Source organism: Rattus norvegicus, chromosome 10 (genome assembly GCF_036323735.1).
Source record: "Rattus norvegicus strain BN/NHsdMcwi chromosome 10, GRCr8, whole genome shotgun sequence".
Classification (NCBI taxonomy): Eukaryota; Metazoa; Chordata; class Mammalia; order Rodentia; family Muridae; genus Rattus; species Rattus norvegicus.
Window position 1 is genome coordinate 51343976 of NC_086028.1, and position 22314 is coordinate 51366289.

General features: G+C 43.7%; 1 protein-coding gene and 1 long non-coding RNA gene across 16 annotated transcripts in view; one reads left to right on the forward strand and one right to left on the reverse strand.

The window, feature by feature from the left end:
- Dnah9 (dynein, axonemal, heavy chain 9) overlaps positions 1-20002 on the reverse strand; it is a 367182-nt gene extending 347180 nt beyond the window's left edge. For 11 of the 14 annotated variants that reach the window (XR_005490291.2, XR_005490292.2, XR_005490293.2 and 8 more), the window contains exons 1-4: positions 19531-20001; positions 10187-10383; positions 6998-7156; positions 5571-5701 (exon numbers count right to left, since the gene is read on the reverse strand). Coding sequence is in view for 10 of the 14 variants with exons in the window: in XM_039087294.2 (XP_038943222.1) it covers positions 5571-5701; positions 6998-7156; positions 10187-10383; positions 19531-19941 (898 nt within the window). In the remaining 4 variants the exon portion in view is untranslated. Of the gene's footprint in view, positions 1-5570; positions 5702-6997; positions 7157-10186; positions 10384-19530 lie in introns of those variants that run through there. The other 3 variants (NM_001427097.1, XM_039087301.2, XM_039087295.2) reach the window with 3 other exon arrangements.
- Positions 19930-22314, forward strand: part of LOC120095122 (uncharacterized) — a 150746-nt gene continuing 148361 nt past the window's right edge. For both annotated transcript variants that reach the window (XR_005490297.2, XR_005490296.2), the window contains exon 1: positions 19930-20057. This is a non-coding gene — a long non-coding RNA (uncharacterized LOC120095122). The remainder of the gene's footprint in view (positions 20058-22314) is intronic.

Genomic DNA, 22314 nt, shown 5'->3' on the forward strand with positions numbered 1-22314 from the left:
AAAGTACCATTATCACACCATTGGGGATATCTTGTGGGGCCAGTCATTGCTGTGACCAGTAGGCTTTACAGGTGGATAGAACTATTAGCAGATCGCTCTTTTCACTTAGCAGCTTGTATAGCACCTTAAGATATTGCTAGTCCTCAGGGTGAATTCTAGCTGGTTTCTTCCAAATCCTCTGTTCAAATTGTGTCTTGCCTTCAACAATAGGTTCTTACCTTCAAGTTTGGGGAGGCAACCAAAGGTAATGGTAATAGTCTCTATTCTCTTGAACCTAACCAACAACTCAAAGATGCCTGTTAGTTATAGCTCCTTTGGGGAGAATTATCACCCTATGTGGTAATATATATAATGTTTTATATATGGTACACACCTTTAATTCCAGCACCCAGGAGTATATTGTGTGTATATATATCATAAAATAATGTTTATCTGTGGCTTTTCAAATGTCCAAGATTATTTTTCTCTCCTTTCCCCCTCTGTATTACCCTTTCTTTGCTTCTGCACTTGCATTGGGGTCATACACTCACATCTTAAGACTCAGTACTAGGAGCTAGAATAAGGGAGAACATGCTGAGTTTGTCTTTTTGGATCCTAGATTCACTCTGTAGGCCTGGCTGGCCTCAAACTCACAGAGACCCACCTGCCTCTGCCTCCTGGGTGCTGGAATTAAAGGTGTGTACCACCGTTTTCAGTGTGTGACTATTTTTAGCTTTTTAAAGAGTTCCCTGCACTGATTTCTAAAGTGGCTTCACCAGTTTGCAGTAGGGTCCTCTTCTCCCTACAGTGTCTTCTGCATTTGTTCTTTTATTGATCTTCCCACTCTGACTAGGGTGAGATGGAATTTCAAAGCCATTTTATTTTGCATTTCCGTAATGATTAAGGATGTTGAACACATTTAAAGTCTTTGAGAAGTTTCTCTTCAGATATAGAGTCTATTTTTCTTAGGGTTATTTGTATTTTTAGATTCTTTTTTTTTAAAGTTCTCATCATATTCTGGAAATCATCCTCTAGTAGATGTCTAATTGATGAAGATTCTCTCCCACCCTGTGGGCTTTCTTTCTACTTAATTGGTTCTTTTTTGTTCGTTTGTGTTTTTGTGGTTTTATTTTCTGCACAGAAGCTTTTCAGTGTAATGAGGCCCTATTCCTTAACTGGTTACTTTAATTCCTGAGTGAACGGAGTCCCACTCAGAAAGTTCTTTCCTTTGCCTACATCCTGGAGGGTATGGCTTACAGAAAATGGCATCAGTGTTTCAGGATTCACACTGAGGCCTCTGTCCATCACAGTTGATGTTTGTGCAGAGGAATAGATATGGGCCTCCTTTCATCCTACCATGGACATCCGGTTTTCACAGCAACATTTGTTAACAATGCTTTCTTTTCTCCAGTGTATATTTGGGGCTCCTTTGTCAATATGAGATGGCTATGAGTACTTATGCCTGTGTTCTCTGTTCTGTGCTGTTTTTACACAAGTATATGTTTTTACACAAGTCCTGTGCTATGTTTATTATTATAGCTTGAAATCTGATATGCCATACTGGGGTGTGTGTGTGTGTGTGTGTGTGTGTGTGTGTGTGTGTGTGTGTGTCACAGGAACAGGTACAAGCAAGAGACCAGAGATGGAAGTCAAACGTATTGCTGTTAGGAATCTCCACCATTTCCCCTTGAGACAAGATCTCTTACTTGATTAAAAGTTTTCCTTTCAACTAGGATGGCTGACCAGAAACTCTTGGGCTGTGCGTTCTCTGCCCTGCAGTGCTGCAATGCTGGGTTTACAGGTACTCATATCTACAGCCAATATTTATGTGGGTGCCAGGGTTTGAACTCATGCTTGCAGAGAAAGTGATTCTACTAAGCCATCTTTCCACCTGCCCATGTTAGATTTTGTAAAGTTTTATGTTGTTGTACTATATTTATTTATTTAAACCTTGATAGGCATATACAGTCGTTTTCTGGTAAACTTTCAATAACAAATTATAAGGGAAATGCTTTAGTGTGTCCATTTGCTAATTTCTTGTACAAATATTCACAGTATGCACACTATGTCTGGTTTTAAGCTACTGGCTTATCTGAGTACGTCTTGGAGAGTAGGGGTAGGAAAATAAGCGAGATGTGCAGAGGAGTGGGCCAGCCCTCTGGCTCCAGTGCAGCCCAAGGCTTTGCCTTCTTCCCAGGTACTCTACCTTCCAACATCTCTGCTTGGAGCTGTGATTTCATTGTATTCCCCCACCGAACCACTTCCCCAAAAGTCAGGTGTTGAAAATTAATGGTCAATGGGAGGAACTAACTAGAGAAGCTGATTAGGCAATGATGGCTCCTCCCTTGTGACTAGGATTAAAGGCTTCCTGTACCATTCTGTTAGCTTGCTTTCCACTTCCATATGTGAAGACACAGCATTTCTCCTCCAACATGATGCAGCAACCAAGAGCTATCCTGCAGGAGGACAGTAACCCTTACCAGACAACTGAACTCTTTGGTCATAGTCTTGACCTTCTCAGAGTCCAAAACAGTGACAACTAAATGACCCAGTCTGTGGTAGCTGTTAGGGCAGTATAGATACACCAAGGTAATTTGAAAACAGGTTGTTCTGTGTCTACCATTCCTAATGACCAGTAAGAGAACTCCCTCACTAGATATTTTTTGCTCCCAAGGGGACAGTCAACTCTACTTGTTTTCCAAGCATCTTCAATTTCCAAGCAATTCACTTTCCAATCATATTTGCTCCCACAGTTCATCCTTAGTTCTCTGACCTGTGCTCACATCTGGATACTCCACCTCCTCCATCCCTCTTTAGTCTGGACAAAAGCCAATGAACTGGCCAACCATGACTAATCAGAATAACCCACCCACTGTATCTATTCAGGATAAAGAGAGCCAGATGTTCTGAAATTAGATTAGACATGATGAAAGCCAGTCAATAGCCTTTAACATCTCTTTAGTCTTGTGGGCTCTGCCAAATTCCCAACCAAGGCTCTCCCTAACACCTCTAATCTAATTTTCTTTTTCTCCCATCATGAGAATTGAATCACACATATTTAAAGGACTTCTGCTGTTGCTGTACTGTATGTTTGACACTATCATAGTATGGTTTGTTTTTCAAATATCACTCTCAGCAAACAGTTGATTGGAAAGAAAGATTTTTTTTAAGTTGGTCTAGAGAAACAAATCCTTTTCAACCATTAATGTGTGTGGCCAGTGAGTTTCCTAGTATGCTAGTGTGAGAGATACATGGGAGCGTGGAAAAACCAGTTCAGAGCACACTCTTCCTTTATGCTCTGTTAGCTGAGCTCTAAACATGTGACATGTATGTGCTGTGCACACTGTAGCACTGCTTCCCCAGTGAAAACTCCCACATAAAATACATAAAGTTATAATGGTTCCTCGGTGTCTGTGATGGTTTGTATATGCTTGCCCAGGGAGTGACACTATTGGGAGGCATGGCCTTGTTGGAGTAGGTGTGGCCTTGTTGGAGTAGGTGTGGCCTTGTTGGAGTAGGTGTGTCACTGTGGGGGTGGCCTTTAATACCCTATCCTTGCTGCCTGGAAGCCAGTATTCTGCTAGCAGCCTTCAGATGAAAATGTAGAACTCTCAGGTCTGCCTGCACCATGTCTGCCTGGAGGCTGCCATGTTTCCACCTTGATAATAATGGACTGAACCTCTGAAGCTATAAGCCAGCCCCAATTAAGTGTTGTCCTTTTTAAGACTTGCCTTGGTCATGGTGTCTGTTCACAGCAGTAAAACCCTAAGACAGAATCCATGGAGGAGGGGGGGGTCTGTTTCAGGTCCCCCTGCCAATAACCAGAGCCATAAATGCTCAATCACTTTGTATAAAATGGTGTGCTGTTTGTGTATAACCTAGACCCACAATGAAGTATATTTGTATTGTTTTTTTGAGACAAGCATCTCTTCGGCCTCAAATTTGAGATCTCCAGCCTTCTAGGCACTGGGATTTATAGATGTACACCTCTATGCCTGGCCATCCTGCATTCCTGAAATTTGCTCATACTAACTAGTAGAATATAAATCCTGCAGAGAAACCTGTGCACTGTGGGTTTAGGAAATAACAACAGGAAATAAATCAATATGTTTTCAGTAAGGAGCAAAATTAAAAGCATGGTCAATCGAGTCCATGAAAACCAACCCACAGATGTGGAGGGTATATAAAATGTGCTTGTATATAAAATGAAAACTTATTTCAGTCCCAAGTAGAAAACTGGAATAATTTGTGGAAACAGGGCATTTTAAAAGTCATTTTATAAAACACTTGTCCAGTCATTTCTCAAATACACAACAGTATACCATAACAAATTCTAGAGATACCTATGTGTGTCAACTGAAGCTTAAATTAGAAACATACCTAATATTCCTGTTATAGTCCCTCTGGAGAAGAGGGAATTGAAGCTTCAACATGTTCAAGGCAGCTATATCTGCTAACTCAGGAGCCACTGTAAGGGCTTGTGGGGCCAGGTAGACCTCAGGATTCTATGACAGCTCTTTTCTGTTACATCAATCATTTCAAAACTCCAGCATTGAAACTGGGTATGTTCACTCATGCCTATAATTCTAACACTTAGGATTCTGTAGCAGGAGTTCAAGGCCAGCCTAGACTACATACTAAGTTCAAGGCAACCTTAGCTAACCAGAAAGATGCTATCTTAAAAACAATAAAGATACATACAAGGAAAGGAAGAGAGAAAAAGATACCCTGTCACTGAATCTTTTATTCCAAAGGGCAGACGGACAGAGAAAGATGACAGACTGATCAGCTAGTGAGCTCTGGATTTGTTTATAGAACAGGTAGACCTTGATTAGGTTTATATTTTGGACCTACATATGGCAGCGTATTTCAAGAAAGTTATGGGAAAAGAGAATACTTGAAAATCACAGTTTAGATTAAGTTTAATCCATACAGAATAGAAAATATCTTTAAAAGCACATTTTGACCTACAGAACTAAGAACAAGGAAGGGTTTAGTATAAAAATGGGGGTCGGGGTTGGGGTTGAGGAGCAAACACACCAGAAAGGGAAGCGGAAACCCTGGGAAAATGCACCTACATCTTGTCATAGCCCTTGCCAGCTATGCAATTTTGACAAAGGCTGATCTTGTCTGGCACTCAGAGGGACAGGAAATTGCAGTCCCATCTGAACACAAAAGCTAGAATGGTGCTAGAGACAGGAGATTTCTCAAGATGCCAAGGACAGCACAGAAGGACCTGACCTCCAGAGGTGAGATGTCATCTCTGTCACTGCATATATTCATAGTGTGCTACAGTTAATAACATTCTCCCATCTAGATTATCTGACAAGCTCTAAGGGAGGCAAGGAAGCAGACACACCAGAGCTGAGGTTCCAACCACAGAGAGGTTGCAGTTTATCTAAAGCCACAGGGCAGCTGACCTACAAACCTGGCTGCTTCCAGATTTGCTGTTCCTGCCACCAGGCTGTCTCATGCCACATAAGAAGGTAGCAAGGATGTAAAGATGCTGTTATGACAAAGTGAGAAGAAGATGGGGTGCTAAAGAAAACTTTGAGCCAAATAGATTTGTGGAGTCACTTGCTGGTCCTCACCTGCTTCAACGTCTTGGAACATGGCTTTGAAAGCTGGCAAGTAGCTGCTCTGAAGTTTGTCCAGGAGTCCAGCCATGCCCCTTACCTTGATTGTCATTAGTTGGTTATAAATGTGTTCCAGGTCCTCGCACCTGCAATGCCCAGGAGGGGGATGCAAGTGAGCACAAGGAAACGCTGTCACACTGCGATGCCCTGCCCTTCTGCAGGCAGAGGAGAGTCCTGCCTCAGGTGCCTGCACAAAGACTGAGCTCCATTCCCAAGAATCCAACTCAGACATCTGTTTCAGAACAGTGGGGGCAAAGCCTGAGTCAGAAACAAAGGCTCAAAGCTCCAGGAAACACTGCTATGATCAGACCAGCTGGTGACCCAAAAGCCTGGCAGCTGGAGGTCATCAGTTCTTACAGCAGGGTTGGGGCAGGGAAACAGAAGCATTGTTGAAGTGGGACATCTAGAGAAGGGCCTCATCGTAGGTCAGGAAATGGTCAAAGAGTGGACGTCCATGGGCTTCTCAGCATGGCAGTGCAAAGAGCACTGGAGCCCTACAGGACAGTTGGTCCTACGGATATGACACAGACACTATGTTCTATGTAGGGCCAGGGACATCTGCCTCCAGCATCTGCCTGTCTCCTCCAGAAAAGACTTACCAGCACAATGATAAACAGTAGCAAAGCATGGAGGGTAGGAAGGGAAGTGGTCAGATAGGAAATTCTCTTTGGGTGGGAAACACCATGGATGGTAATGATGAACTGTGAACTAGGACAGGCAGTTCTGTGGCCAATGTCCAAAATTCCTTCTCCTTTCCCCCCAGATCCTTAAAGAGGTATATACATTTAACCTTGGATGTCCAAGAAAAGGGGAACAGAAATTATCCTAAATGTAATAAATGCAAAATAAATATAATAAATAATATAAAAAGTATAATAAACTGAGTGCGGGATGGAGAGACAGCTCAGTGGTCAGGAGTACTGAGTGTCTTTTAGAGTACACAGACTTTGTTTCCAGAATGCACACTGTGACCCACAACTATCTTTCTCTCCAGTTTCAGGGGACTGAACAAGTGTGATCTACATATATACATGCAGGTAAAATATTCATTCACAGGAAAAATTTTAACAATCCAAAAAGGAGCAAAAACAATGTTTTAAGTCTCCATTTGATTATATACACATTGTTAAAAGATTCTCCAATGAGCTGACAATGAGTGTCCCAGAAGGGAAGGATGTCTACTGAGCCTCAGGGGAAGAATGTGTTCCCAGTTTACAGAAAGAAACTGTACTGAACCAAAGACACCTAGTTGTCAACCCTAGAGAGGATGAGAAACACCTGGAGGTGGGACCAGAGTCAATGGTGGCTCCCCAAGGCCAGCCCTGGCTTTTTCTTCTGTAACCAGTTCTCTCCCAGCGTATAAACATGTGCTCCCTGCCTACCTGCTCTTCCAGAACTCCAGCTCCACCTTGGGGGTGGGCTTTTCTCCTTGTATGAGTGGCTGAGAAGACTCCCTCTTGAGTACCACCTGGACTTGGTGGCTCCATTTGATCACTGCAGACTCCATGGCATAGACAGTTGACTTGTCTATGGAATCCAAGCTGCAAAAGACAAGAAATTCTCCAGTGTGTTTAAAAAGAATTTAAGTCTGGTGTATTCACTCATCCTCTGTGGCTGTAACAACATCCCCCAGGCTAGGAAACTTGCAAGAAAGTTCATTTAGCTAGTGCTTTGGAAGGTCAGCAGTTCATGACAAAGTGCAGGATATATTGTGGGTGGCATTGAGGTAGTAACAAGTGCATGAAGATTCACACAGTAATGAGGGAAGCCAAAAGGTAGGCAGGGGCTAGCTTTACCCTTTTATAATGTGGAGGGAGCTGAGGCCCTCCAGGATTTACATTAGTCCTCTCTGAGGGTAGTGCTCCCAATGACCTAATGGCACGGCACTAAGCTCCAAGTCTTAAGGATCCCACCATCTCTCCATAGAGCAACACTGAAAAAGTTTGCCAATGTGCAAAACTTCGGGGGAACAAACTTAAGCTAATTCAAGAAATATTCCTGGGTGTTCTCTAAAAGAAAGCTTTCAGTCTTTCAAAACAGGTGGAAAATCCCACCTAACCTATGAATCCTTTTGTTTTTAAAAAGTGTGTCTGTGTGCTGGTGTGTCTGCCTATGTACAAGTTCATATAGATGTGTATATGTTGGTGCCTTGCCTGTGCACATGGATATGGAGTCCAGAGGTTGCTATGTAATGTCTCTGGAATCTTTCTGCCTAATGTTTTGTTACAGGAACTCTTCTTTGAGCTTGGAGTTCACTGGTGTGGCTAGGCTGGCTGGTTGAGGAGCTCTAGGGGTTTACTTGTCTCCAACTTACTGATCCCCCAGTGCAAGGGGGTTACAGGTACACAATTTCATGTTCAGTGTTTGTGGTACTAGGGATCTGAACTCAGGTTCCCATGCTTGTGTGCCAGGAATTTTACCAACAGAACCCTCTCCAGGGCCTTTACCCTAAGAATTCTACCCCTCTTCCCTGTAATAGACTCTTTTAAAGCACATCAACAAACTGTGTAAATCCTTTTCTAGGGAAACAGGCTTACTCGTGTATATATTCAACATTGTCCATACAGTCAAGCCTCCACCAATATTCTGAAGGCTAATTTAAGAACTTTAAATGGCACAAAATCTTGTCAATGGCTGAAACATTGAAAAACCACCCCAAACGTCCATTTCTGCTGTGAATCTCACCAGAGGACAAGCTCCCTGCATAGCACAGAACCTGATTCCTTGGCTAACTAGCTCTTCCAGGAAACAGTTTGCTACATCTACCTCCCTAGGACTTACCAGGGTGATTCCATTCTGTCTTCAGATTTCCAACAAAAAATGGAATTCCCAAGTATCCCTTTTCAACCACACAAACACATATAAACACATATACATATATTACACACACACATATACACTAACATACACTCCATATACACAAGCACGCATATACACAAACACAATACACACATATACATACATACATACATACATACGTACATACCATACATACATACATACACACACATACTCCAATACACATTCCCAGATACCACAATAATAGTAACTGCATTTTCATTTTAAATAAATTAAAATAAAACTTGGACTGGCTCCTCTTCAGGGTCTTAACAGGAAACTGTATATGCCAGGCAATAAGGACACAATAATGAGGAAAGGAAATATATAGTTGTATAGATGATATTTTTACACTGGGAACTACCTTGACTTAATGGGAAATTCATATTTGCTCAGAAATGATACAGCACAAGTGATTATGAAAGACATTAAAAGAAAATGCTCTTCTCCCCCAAATGATGCAGCCTGTGTGGAAATTATCTAAGATGAACAGAAGAAGACAGACTGAGCAAGGATCTGTATATATGAGCTGAATGTTATTAAGGTATGGTATAGAGGAGCTGGGAAATGGAAAAGATTAATTGTATTTATTTTGAAAATTAGACATTTTTATTAAACTACAGTTAGTTTTCTAGTTAACTAGGATGCTACTTCAAATTATATACAGATATATAATCATTTCTCACATAAAACTACTGAGAAATAAGCTGCAATTGCATGCTTTATTTATCCTTCAGGCTCCTGAATCAACACAATGACAACCAGACCACACTTATGCAGGGAGATGACCTACTGCCACAAATGCATAGAAATACTGGGTAAAAATATAAGGAACAAATATTTACATAGCCTGAATTGGAAGGGAAAATACTCCTGGGTATAAAGACAAAGAAAACTCAAGCCTGGATGAGTTGAGAGGAACTAGAGATGAAAAACATAATGTTGTAATGCAGAAGATCTGGTGTGTTGGCACAGGACTGTTATCCTACCCTTGGGGAGGTTGAGGAAGGAGAATCTTGAGTCCAAGACCAGCTTGTGTTATGTAGAAAATCTGAGGATGGCTTAAGACACAGAAGGAAAGCCAGTCTCAAATAAATAAGCAAAACCAACATAGGCAATGGAGGCTGCAGTTTTAATGTCCACTCAGGGGCAGTGGGCACCGACTCCCCAATAGAGCCAGATTTGTCTGGACTTGAGGTTAGAAAACAAAATCAAAGATCTCTAGGGTGCTAAAAGTCTGAAACTGTCGGGGAATGGAGACTGGAATGTCAGCAAGCTCCCGAAAGCTAGAACTACAGCACTGCGCACTGGGGATGCAGGAAAGCTAGAACTACAGCACTGCACACTGGGGATACAGGAAAGCTAGAACTATGGCACTGCACACTGGGGAATGCAGGTAAGAGCTATATAGCCACTGGATTGGCTATCAGCTGGGCATAGGCCAATCTCGAGTACACTGAAGATCCCATGGTTGAACTGAGCCCTGAAATGATTTGGGTTAAAAAAAAAGTCACATTGCCAAGAGAACCTTAGGAGACCTCAAACAGTTAAGACTGGGCAAGGGGGCATAATCAGTACGAAAACACTGTCCAAGGATGTTGGCAGAGGTCAACAGTGGGCTTGTGTGGGGACTAAGATACGCACAGTCAGGAACAGGAAAAGCCCTGGGGAATATACTACAAATGAACCTGTTTCTGTGTCATCACCAAAGTCTGTGGGCTGCTGGTACTTACACCGGCTCACTCTGGCCATCCACAAACTCCACTTTTTCTGAGCCAACTGGAAGAGGTAGCAAGGTTCTCCCCTTCATGTGTTCAAGAATTACCAGGAGATCAGACTGCAGGGAGTGGGCATGATGCCTGATGTCTTGACATACCATGTGGGGCCAGTCTAGATGGTTCTTTTCATTGTCCAGGACAGGAATAATGACCTGGAAAAGAGAGACACCAAGAAAGCAAGAGGTTTGCAAATTCAAGCCAGCCTGTGTTACATAGTGAGACCCTGTCTCAATAGGAAAAAGAAAAACCCGAATGGAATTACCCTGCATGGGTAGATAATGCAGCTTTGAGAAGTCATGGATTATTTAACCCCCAAATCTTAGTACATGGGACACCTCCCTATGAACTGCTGGGGAAAGAGCCTTCAAAGGCTCTCAAAACAATAGAGCCTATTGTCACTGCTTTGGACTGCTCACCAGAACTAGACAGTAAGATCCTGTTACTGAGGACAATATGCCCATCGGATACAGGACATGGAGAAATCAAATGGGAATTGAACTAGACAGTATTGTAAGATATCAGGCAAACTGTTGTGGAAGAAAAGGTATCAATAAATTAACCCAGATGTAGATATTGTATATTACAATACTGACTTGCCAGACAAAATACAACCACTGATGGAAAAGTGACATGACTGTTGTGGGTATAGTCAACTGCTTCTTCATTGAAGCTGAGGCCCCCTCCATAGGTGGGAATATGTGTGTAGATTTGTAAACCTGGTGAAATGCCCACTGCTGCTGAGGTTATCAGCCCTATGGGAGAATCTACCACTACTGTTCTGATAAGCAGGAATGTTGTTAAGTTGCCTTGCATAGCGGGGTCTGAAGGAGAATGTCCCCCATAGGCTCATGTTTGAATACTTTGATCCTCACTGGTGGGACTGTTTGGGAAGGATTGGAAGGTGGGGCCTTGTTGGAGGAGGTGTGTCATTGGAGGTGAGCCCTTATGTTTCAATGACTTGTGCCATTTCCAGTGTGCTATTTCTTCCCCCTACTTGCAGATGATATAAGCTCTTGGCTCCTGCTCCAGCGCCTTGCCTACCTGCTGCTGGACTCTCCACCAGGATAGTCCTGGACTAACTGTCTGGAGCAGTAAGCCCCCACAGGCTCTCACACCTATTGTTGCCTTGTTTATAGTCTTTTAACTGGAGTAGAAAAGTAACTAAGACACCTTCTAAACACCTGCAGGCTAGCGTAGCTATTAGCCCAAGTCAGAAAAGCCTCTTGGCAATGGACAGTTAAATTAGAAAATCATAACCTGTCAAAGTACTCAGGATAAAGGACTGCTGAATACTCAAGTCTATGTGGAACAGCTCTGTCACTCAATCCAAGGGCCAGGGGACAGTGCAGATGACAGGAAAATAGGACTGTGATCACCATAGGATGGGGCAAAGAGCTATAAAATGCTATCTTCTGGGAGTGGAATGCATCAGACAATCATGAACACACAGGAGCTGTGACCACTTGAACAAGATAGGTACACACACACACACACACACACACACACACACACACACACACACACATGAGAAAGGGACTGGTTAGGAAGGAATCAGTAGGAGTAAAAGACGAACAAGAGAAGGTAATGGAACATGCTAATAACAGGTTGTGTAAATTTAAAACTATCCATAATGAAAAGCTAAAGGAAAATGGAAAACAACAAAAAAAACGAGTGAGAAAGGATATATAACTAGAGAAGGAAGAAAGGGAGGAAGGAGAGAGGGTGAAGAAGCATTTTCTTAAACACTGTTCTTCATGCCACTCTACTACAAAGGTAGGTTCCAACCTTACATGTTGCCTTGACCTCTGGAGACATCAGGGAAGCCCCCAGTAACCTTCCTACCATTTTCTTCTCATCTGCTCCTTGGAAAATGTCCCCCAGACCAACAGTTCTCACTAGGAGGGACCAGGCAGCTTAGCCTTTAATGGAAGGCTTCAATTCCCTGCTAACCCCAGGGATGACTCAAGTCAACCACAGACTCACCACTCCATTTAATGCTATGAAGTATGCCTCCCACAGTCCCTCAGTGTGGTCCTGTGTGGTAGACTGACCTGCACCTCTCACTGGGAAACATGACAAATAAGTGCTGTCCATGTCATCTGCTATGTTGGAAGTCATATGTTGCTCTCTCCCCCACTTCTCCCACACCAATCCCTTCCTCATCATCTGGGTGAATATGAGTGAACCACAATCATCACAAAAGACAAAGAGTAAAAATTTTCTTTTCTTCAAAACTGTCATCGTTGTTTTCTATACCTCAGTGTTGAGGTTTGGTCTGTTACTATGTATTGTTATGCTAAATACTGGCCCCCAAGGTCTGGTTGCCCCCAGAGATAAGGAGATCCTCACTGTACACCAAGTGATGCTAAGTAACCTTGCTCCTTAATTTAAAACTATTGGTTGAATAAAGGTGCTTACAGCCTGTAGCTGGGCAGAAGAGAGGTAGGAGAAGCTTCGGTTCCTGGACTTGGAGTCTGAGGCAGAAACCATGAGGAGAGGAGAGGAGAGGAGAGGAGAGGAGAGGAGAGGAGAGGAGAGGAGAGGAGAGGAGAGGAGAGGAGAGGAGAGGAGAGGAGAAGAGGAGAACAATGCAGTGGGAGTAGGTAGATTGTGAGAACATGGCCATGAGGGCCAGCCCGTTGGAGTAGGAGCAGTGGAACATAGCAAATGATATCTTGAGTTTATTGACAGGGAAGTAGACAATATAGCAAAGAGGGTTGATATATGTCCAGTTCTACTGCTTGAAGGCTTTTTATAAATACAAACGTTTTGTGTCTTTTATTTGGGAACTATTTGATCTAAGGTGGGGTAGAAACCCCCCAATTAAGATATACCACAGCACCTCAAATCCTTACATAATTCCACCCAAACCTCCCACCACCTTTTTCTCTGTTAGTATACACTTGCCAACTTCTAAGGGATGTGCCAAGATGCCAGACGGACCCTAGGGAAGAATGTGAGTACTTAAGCATCAATTGAGATTCAGTCTCTGCCTTTGAGGTCCTAGACAAATCCTTTTCTTATTCAGCCTTCTACCCAGATTCCAACATAAATGTGACTGAATCTAGTGTGTGATCTTTTTTTGAAGGTTTTTTTAGCTCTCTATTTAGTAATTGTCTCTGCTCACTATGTGTTTCCAGAAAGACCAGGCCAGAACTATCCATTCTGCAGCCACTGGGACTTATTTATCAGTTCTGAATACATTTTTCCATGGTTTCCTGGACCTATTACCTGATGGACACACCCCTGTCTGTCTGGTGTTTCCACTATTATATTAGTTGTTGTATTGTAATAGGAAGTGTCTCCTCATTAGCTCTTCTTTACAAGCTGCCAGTGATAGAACTTGGTTTTAAACAGCCCTGAATCTTCAAGAGCAGCCTGATTCAGAAGCTAAAATGGTCACCAAGTCCTTTTCCCCCTTGTAAATTCTCTTTTCTCTAAATTATTTTGTTCCAAAGCTCCCTCTGGATCTAAGGTGAGTATATCTTATACTCCAAAGATTATACCTTAGGTACCCCCTAAAGCTACAGACCAGTGTGAAAGAGATGCTTTTCTCTTCCATGAAAAGCTGGGACAAAGACTGGGCCTCACTCCCACTGTCTCAGGTGAATTCTGCATCCATCTCTCAAAGTGGGAAGGGTTCCTGAAGAAAAAAAGTGTGTTGGGTAGCCTCAACCAGCCTATTTTCGCCCTAAATATAGAGTTAAGATTCTCAACTTAGCTGTTCTTTTAAAATGTCTACTCCTGCACCCCTGGTCACCTCCACCTACACAGATTTCTTTTCTTTTGGTCTTCTCTCTTTTTGTCATATCTGTCACCTCCTATTCACCCTGATGATAATGGAGGGATTGGTGAGGAGAGAGTGGTGGAGACACTAACATGTTTGACTCCCAACACAGGAGATAGGCTCTCCATGCGATTGGAGGACCTTTAATTTTCTGTTGAAATCACTGTTAAAGTAGAAGCAATGTCGGGGAGTCACAGTAAACCAGCCAGGATACCTTAGAACCATAGAGAGTAATGTCATAGGATGAGAAAACGCTCAAGCTGCAGGTTCATGGCCATGTGTGGAGTAGCCCCACAAAGTGACAAAGTCACCTGCCCCCAAGCAGGCTCAGAAGTAGGAAGGCTATGGGAGGTCCTGCCTAGACTTGAACCAGCATTGGCTACAGAAAGGTGAGAAGAGCCAGTTGGGGAGGTAAAGATGGGTTGTCAGGCGCAGGACTGCCACTGTGTGTGGAACACCTATAAAGGGACATGGTTTTACGCATCCTAGTTTGTTAGTTAGGATAACATTTCAGATGCTAGGCCTTGTGGCACATGCCTTTAATCTCAGCGCATGCAAAGCAGAGGGAACTGGATTGTAGAAAGTTTGAGGTCAGCCTGGCCTGCAGCTTTGTAACGCTGTCCTTAAAACAAAAATAATAAAAAGGATAAGATTTCATAGCGACCCTATCAGAGCATATGAGCATAACAGAGAGGGTGCAAGATGCTGACCTTACCCTGCTGATAGGACAGAAACTGGGATTGAACCCAAGGAATGTGTTACTCTAAATCCCGCTGTCCAGAGCACAAATAAACAGCCAGCTACTGGAAGCAGTGAGGGGAGAGCAGAGAGGAGAGAGGGGAGAGGGGAAAGGGAATAGGGGGTAGGGGGAGGGAATTCTGGAAATGCCCCTCCAAACCTGTCTCCCATATTTCACCCTGATCTGGTACAGTGGGACAGAGAAGAAGCTACAATTATAACTTTTCCTCTCACCAATGCCCCCTTCCCTGTTCAGGTACACAGGCTCACAGGTAGGAGGGCTAAGGGTGAAATATAGGTAAGTGCCAGGCAGAAACCAGTGTGGGTTACAGCAGGGTTACTAGAAGCACATGCATCTACATGCAGAGTAGAAGACATTTTCTGGCTTAAATGGTGTGCAGTGAGGTGGGGAGAACAGGGGAGGGGGTCAGAAGCTAAATAAGAAGGTAGAAGAACACAGGCCAAGAGGCCAGATTTCACAGGGATGTGGGATCAGCTCTGGGGTTCAGGACAGAAGTAGATGGGAGTTCTTAAGGATTCCTGAGGTGTTTTAAAATTATTCATTTAAGATTTAAATAAATAAACATTTATATAGTACAAGTTTCATGAATCATCTATCCACCCCCTTTTCTTATTTGATTTTTTAAATTTACATTTAAAATTTCACCCTTTCCCGGTTTCCTGTTCGTAAATCCCTATCCCATCTCCCTCCCCTTCTTCTATGAGTGTTTCCCCTCCCCAACCACACACCTCTTCCCACCTCCCCACCCTGACATTCCCCTACACTGGAGGGGTCCAGCCTTGGCAGAACCAAAGGCTTCTTTTCCCATTGGTGCTCAACAAGGCCATCCTCTACTACAAATGCTGCTGGAGCCATGAGTCAGTCCATGTGTACTCTTTTAAGTAGTGGTTTAGTCCCCGGGAGCTCTGATTGGTTGGTATAGTTGTTCTTATGGGGTTGTAAGCCCCTTCAGCTCCTTCAGTCCCCTCTCTAACTTCTCCAATGGGGGTCCTGTTCTCAGTTCAATGGTTTGCTGCTAGCATTTGCCTCTGTATTCATTATGCTACCCATCCCTTTACCTCAGTCATTCAGTTCTCCAAATATAGATTAGTTTTCCCGTTTCCCCTTGCTCTCTTTCTCCTCTATTTTTCCCTTCATACCTTTCTCTATACAGAATCTTTTATGTAGCTCAAGATGTCCTGGGACTCACTCTATAGCTCTGGCTGTTCTCAAACTCATAATAATCCTCTTGCCTCAGTCTTTCAAGTACTTGGATTTCAAGTACTGAGCAGCAATTTCCAGATTTTCCATTCTCTTTACATTTGTTGTTGTTTATTTTTTATTTTTTATTTTATGTGTACTATTATGTTGTCTGCATATGTCTGTGCACCATGTGTATGTAATGCCCATAGAGGCCAGAAGTTGGTGGAGGATCCCTTGGAACTAGAGTTAGAGCTGGTTGTGAGCAGTCATATGTATACTGAGACTCCAATCCAGGTCCTCTTGAAGAACAGCCAGTGCTCTTAACCCTGGAGCTATTTCTGCAGCCCCTCACCTCTCTAACACAAATGATTACATACTATCTATAAATGATACACTTTAAAAGAACATATTACCACATTATTTACAATAAGAAAGAACTAGAATCAGCATTTGCCTTAGTTTGCTTTCCATTGCTGTAGTACATAGCATGATCCAAAGCAACTCGGGGAAGGAAAAGGTTCATTTTACCTTATATTTCCTAGTCACAGTCCTTCATTGAGGGACTCAGTAACTCATGGAATAACCTAGGGGCAGAAATTAAAGCAAAGACCAGACTAGGGAGAAGTGCTGCCTACTGGCTTGCTCTTTATGGCTTGCATAGCCTTTTAAAATATAATCCAGGACGACTTGCCCAGGAGTGGCTTCACCCACAGTGAACTGGACCCTCCCATATCAACCATCAATCAAGAAAATGCCCCATAGACACACCCACAAGCCAATATGATGGAGAGAATTGGAAAAATGTGTTATACAGTATAATATATTTGGCTTTAATAGAATATACACACAAACAAATGACCTGTTGTGTGTGACAACAAGAAGAACCATGAAGGCCTTGGCTAAGTAAAATGACCTAGTGAATCTTCATTGGATAAGTGAAATGACCCAGTGAAATGTTAATGATAATGGTGGTGCTGCCTCTCAAGATGGGCAAGGAACAAATGTACTGTTGTGGCTGAGGAACATTGCAAAGACACTGGATCGAGGTACCAGTCATGTGCAGAGAGTGAGGTAGTCAGGATATGGAGTGTGGGGATAGGGGGTGCAGGAAGTTGCAAAAGCGGAAGCACTGGTCAGAGAGAGAGAGGTGCACTAGATCACAAAGTGGTGGGGACAGGAGGAGAAAGACCCAGGAAACCCCATGTGATTGGAGGACCTTTTGGTTGTGGAAACAATTGTTGTCAGGAGAAACACTGAAACTCAACAAAAGGACAGATGGTAGGTGACTCCATTTACGTAGGTACATGTAGACTAGAGCAGCTGCATTCAGGAAAACAAACTGGGGATACTATTTGGCGAGTGTGAGGACAGGGACATGGGTGTTGTTTGGTGAGTGTTCAATCACGTTAGGTAGGGGAGGCCTAAGATGTGGGTGTTTGTGCTTGACAACATTGTATTGTATGGTTAGGACCTTCTGGGGTTTATGTTGTTTTTTTAATAAAATAATATTTTAAAGAATATTCTGCATCAGTATTTCACTGTTTAAATGCCCCATAATTCATCCATTTACTCCTTAACCGAATACTTTTTGTCTGCAATCTAAATTTTTAAAAAACCTATGTTTTTTGCGCTACATACCTGTTCGCTCATCCCTTGGGAGGTAGAAGTGGGAGGATCAGGAGTTAAAAGGTCATCCTTAGCTACATAGCAAGGTAGAGCCTGGCCTGGGCTACACGAGACTGTCTCAATAAAAGAAAAAGAAAAGAAGAGATAAAATCTCTTAAACTGTCATATATATATATATTATATTATATATAGATGGTCTATGTGCATGTATGCCACATGTGTGTAAGTTCCTATGGAACACAGAAGCTGTCAGATCTATGATTTCAGGCGGCTGTGAGGTTTCTGACTTGTGACTTATGTATTGTGAAACAAACTCTGCTCCTCTGGAAGTGAACTTTTATAAGCTCTAAGTCATCCCTCTAGTTCCTAAAGTCACTCTTGATTTCTGGACTGGATTTCCTTACTGATTGTGCAGTCCTGAATTGTGCTAAGCCCTTTACATATTCTAGTTTGTGTCTATCTCCAAGCCTTTAAAAATAGTTTTATTTTTAAGGCTACATATCTGTGTGTGTCTATATAAATGTCTATGTACATATGACTTCAGATCTCCATAGAGTTTAGAAGAGGGCATCAAATCTCCCCAAGCTGGAGTTACAGGTGGTCGTGAACTTCCTGATATGGGTCTTTTGCAAGAGCAGTATGTGCCCTCAACTGCCTCTCCCTGATCAGAAGTCAGTGTGCCACTAAAATCAAGGCAGCATTTGAGGCTACATGGATCTGTCGTCCCTCAGAAGCCAAGGACACTTTTCTATCATCCTTGGCCAGGGGCAATAACCTACAGATGGACTTCTGTACAGATGGTATTCAAACATAACACAGTAATAAGACTATTAAAGAATTCAATGCTAGCCTAGCGTCCCTAGACCCTGAGAGCTTGCTTATCCACCATATTCATCCTTGGAATTCCCCCTTCCACAATTATGGAGCTAACATAAGATGAACCAAGGAACAGCCATGTCCCGGCTTTACCACTAGGGTCACAGTTTTAGGCAAGTGTTTACCTTCACGGTCTTCCGTTTCAAGTATTTTGAATGCATGAGCTGATGCATGTATTTAGGAAGCATTTCGTGGATGGGAACTTACTTTTTATTCTTGTGCCGCTTCCAGGGTACTAAGCCCCCAAAACATCACACAGCTAGTATCTGCACACACTAATTTCACAACTGGCTAGGCCTAGAGAGGGCCAGCTCCCAGAAGCACATGTGCTCAACTAGCAGGAAAGTTTTCTTCCTTTGGGAAGGTTTAAGGGGTTCAAGAATCTCATCTAGCTACCCTTGTGAAAATCCTCTGAGCACTGAAGGCCCAGAGGCTTCATCCCTGTCCCTTTTCCAAGAGGAGGGACAGAATCTTCCCAATGCCTGCTGGTCATTTCCAATAAGATACTCCACCGCTGCCGGCACAAGTCAGTTTCATAAATGTTTGCACGGTAAATGAATGACATAAAAATCAAAACCAAACAGCTTTCTTCTGAACTTCTTTGCAAAGGTAGATATATAAAGCAGTGCAGCTCCTTTCCATCCATCAGACCCACTTTAACTCAAAATTCACCACTTTCTTGTCCTCGACCCTTGCTTGCTGACTTACAAAGCTGCCAGGACTCAGGCATTCTTCACACTATGGCTTCCTCTTGAACCAAACCCCTGACCCAAGACTGGTTCTTACTGTGGCCTGGCATTCACCCAGACTCGTCCCTAGCAGATCACTAGTTTTGGTTTTCTGGCAGCTCCGCCCTTCCACTCCCTTCCAGCCTATGCTCCAACCTCAGCCCTCTTTCTTCCAGACTCCACCCCTGGCCAAGGCCCTCCGCCTGTGACCCCGCCCACGTACCCTCCCTCTGCTGCGTCGCCCCACCTCTTTGGTTTTGACTCCTCCCCTCATGCACACGCCCCTCTCCCCCCTTAAGCTTCAGACTCTGCTAGCCAGGGGCCATCCACCCACCCTCACCTCAGAAAGCAGCGGAGCCAGGTGCTCCAGCGGCACCGCGGGCAGGTCCCCGCAGAGCACCGTGCCGCGAAGGCTGTGATTTCCCGGAGGCTCGGACCTGGTGCGCAAGAAAAAAAGCCCCTTGGCGCGAGCCTGGTTGGGCTCCGGTCCTGCATCCAGACCGGGTCTCACTACCAGGCCCCCGGGCCCGGACTGAACCACCAGCAGCGGGCACGGACCCGCGGCGGCATTATGATCCAGGAAGGCCTGCAGCAGCCGCCCTGCCTCGGCTGTGCCTGCGCAACGCTCCCAGGTGCCCGCGGCCGGACGCAGGCTCCGAGCCACAAAAGTCCCCAGGAGCCGCAGCCTCGGGTCTCCAGGTTCCTCGTCCCCAGACTCCGCCAGCACTGCCTGCTCCTCCGCGCCCGGCATCGCGCGCTGCCAGCTGCAGCGTCCGTTTCCCTAGCGACGGAGATGCCAGGCCCTCCCGCCTCTGCTCTCCTTATATTGGGCACTGGACGGTAGCTCCGCCCCACTAAGTTAATAAGGTAGGCAGGGGCTGAGAAGGGGCGGGGTCGCGTCGTTGTTGCTGGGAAACTGGTGGAGGTTCCCACAACCAGGCTGGTCTGGTACACTAGACAGGCACAGAAGACTGCACGGCAAAGGCTTGCGTGGGATTCTTTTGTCTAAGGCCAGATTAAAGTCTTCAGACGCCTCCATAAACAAACTGTCCTAAATATATAATTTAAAAAATTAATCACAATGCCAAACATAATACCACGAATGTAAAAAACAAAATTGAATGCAATAGAACTTTCTTTTTCCAAGATGACAACTCAAACACTCGGAGAATGCTGTTGGATAGAAGTTCATCAACATCTAAAATGAATAGGTGTGTTATAGAGAAACAAAAACAGATGGCGGTGTTCACTTAAGGCAGATATCTTCAGAAACTCTCATTCTTTCTGTGTACGTGCACGTGTGTGCACATATATGCTTATACGCGCACATAAGCCCCATACCAGTCAAAGCATGATGTAGGGAATCTTTCTCTATGGGTCTCTGCCCTTTCTCTCAGTGGATCAGAAGTTCACTGCTGGCTAATTAACCAGTGAGCTCTTAGGATCCACCTGTCCCTGGACGCCAAGGTAAGGATTACAGGTATGCACAGCTATGCAAAGCTTTAGTATAGGCCCTAGGGAGGTTGAACTCTGACCCTTGTGCTTGCAAAGTAAGTTTTCCTATCCACAAACACATCGTTCTGTCCCATCATTCACCCAGTTTTATATATGTTGAGGGATGAGGGGAAAAAAGGGAGGGGAAACAAAGCCAGGGTGAAAGGGGCACAAATTTTATTTGAAGGGCTCATAGGAAGTAAATGAGTTCACTCTCTATATAAAACATAAGCAGATTGACACATTGGAGATCTGCCACCCAAAAATGGCATGACCACTGCTTATGGAAAGATGGGAAGAGGAGAGGGAAGGAGGGTGGAAGGAGGCAAGCAAGGAAGGAAGGAGGGAAGGAAGGGATTAAGATATGTAAGAATCCTCCAACATTTCTACTTTCCCCAATGTCTTTTTGGAAATATCAATTATCAGATTCATTTTGCCCCTTTTGTCATAATTGCTCCACTTGTTGTTTAACGCCCCAATGATAAAACACTCTTTATAGACAGACATAAAGATCCATTTTCTAATGCAAACATTTTCATCACAGCACCCTGGCTCCCAGTTATTGAGAAATCAATCATTTCAGCTTCCAAGCACTGGTGTTGTCCTGAGGGGGGCTCTTGTTAAGCCAAGCTGCCTTCGATAAGTGCCACTCTGTTGATATTCTTTGAAGCCTGTTGTAAGCTTTCACTTTACTAAGAAAGCCCCGCAGTCCCTGGGAGGTAAGACAATCAGAGTGCAGGGGCAGACAGGAGATTCTTGCTGACACTCTTGCTGAGTGTCCATTTCCTTGTTACACACACACACACACACACACACACACACACACACACACACACACACCTTCACCTTCATTCACACATGCATGCAAAGACTCAGACGGTTGATGCTGATCATTGAGAAGGATTGAATCTATGAGGAGTGATAATTTTTCAGGTCAGCAGAGAAGACCATGCTGCATATTTACAAGGGCTTCAGTACATTTAAGAGTTAGCCTCGGGTCACTCCCATGGAATCACATTGCCCAGCTCATCACAGGTGCCCTTTTGGCAAAAGAAGACGCAGGCAGAGCTAGGTACTGAAGAATATTTTTACAATAATTTATATAAACGTTTGAAGAGGAGACATCTGAAGTGACTACTAGCCACGTATACCTATTTAATTGCGAATTAAAATTAAACTGGCATGGGGCATGTATAAGCACATATAAGCATGTATGTGCACCCATGTGTATGTACACAGAAAGACTGCATGAGTTCCTGAACATATCTGCCTAAAGTGAACACCGCCATCTGCTTTGGTTTCTCTGTAACACACCTGTTCGTTTTAGATGCTGATTTTGTAAAAATTTCTTGATGGGTTTTTATTAAAAACCAATGAGTTGTTTCATACAGATTGAATAGGTGTAATGAGAAACTACCCACAAGCCCAGCAGTTTAAAATACTGGTAAATACCCAGACATTTTGCAGTGGGTGAGGATTTTGAGAACAGCTTGTCTTGATGGTTGTGGATTAGGATCTTTAGTGATGTTGAAGGTAAAATGGCTCCCATTAGGAGCTCCATCAGTCATTTGAAGGCTTGAGCAGGCTCGGAGTGTGACCTGCAAGCTGGCATACGCTCCAGACTGGCTCC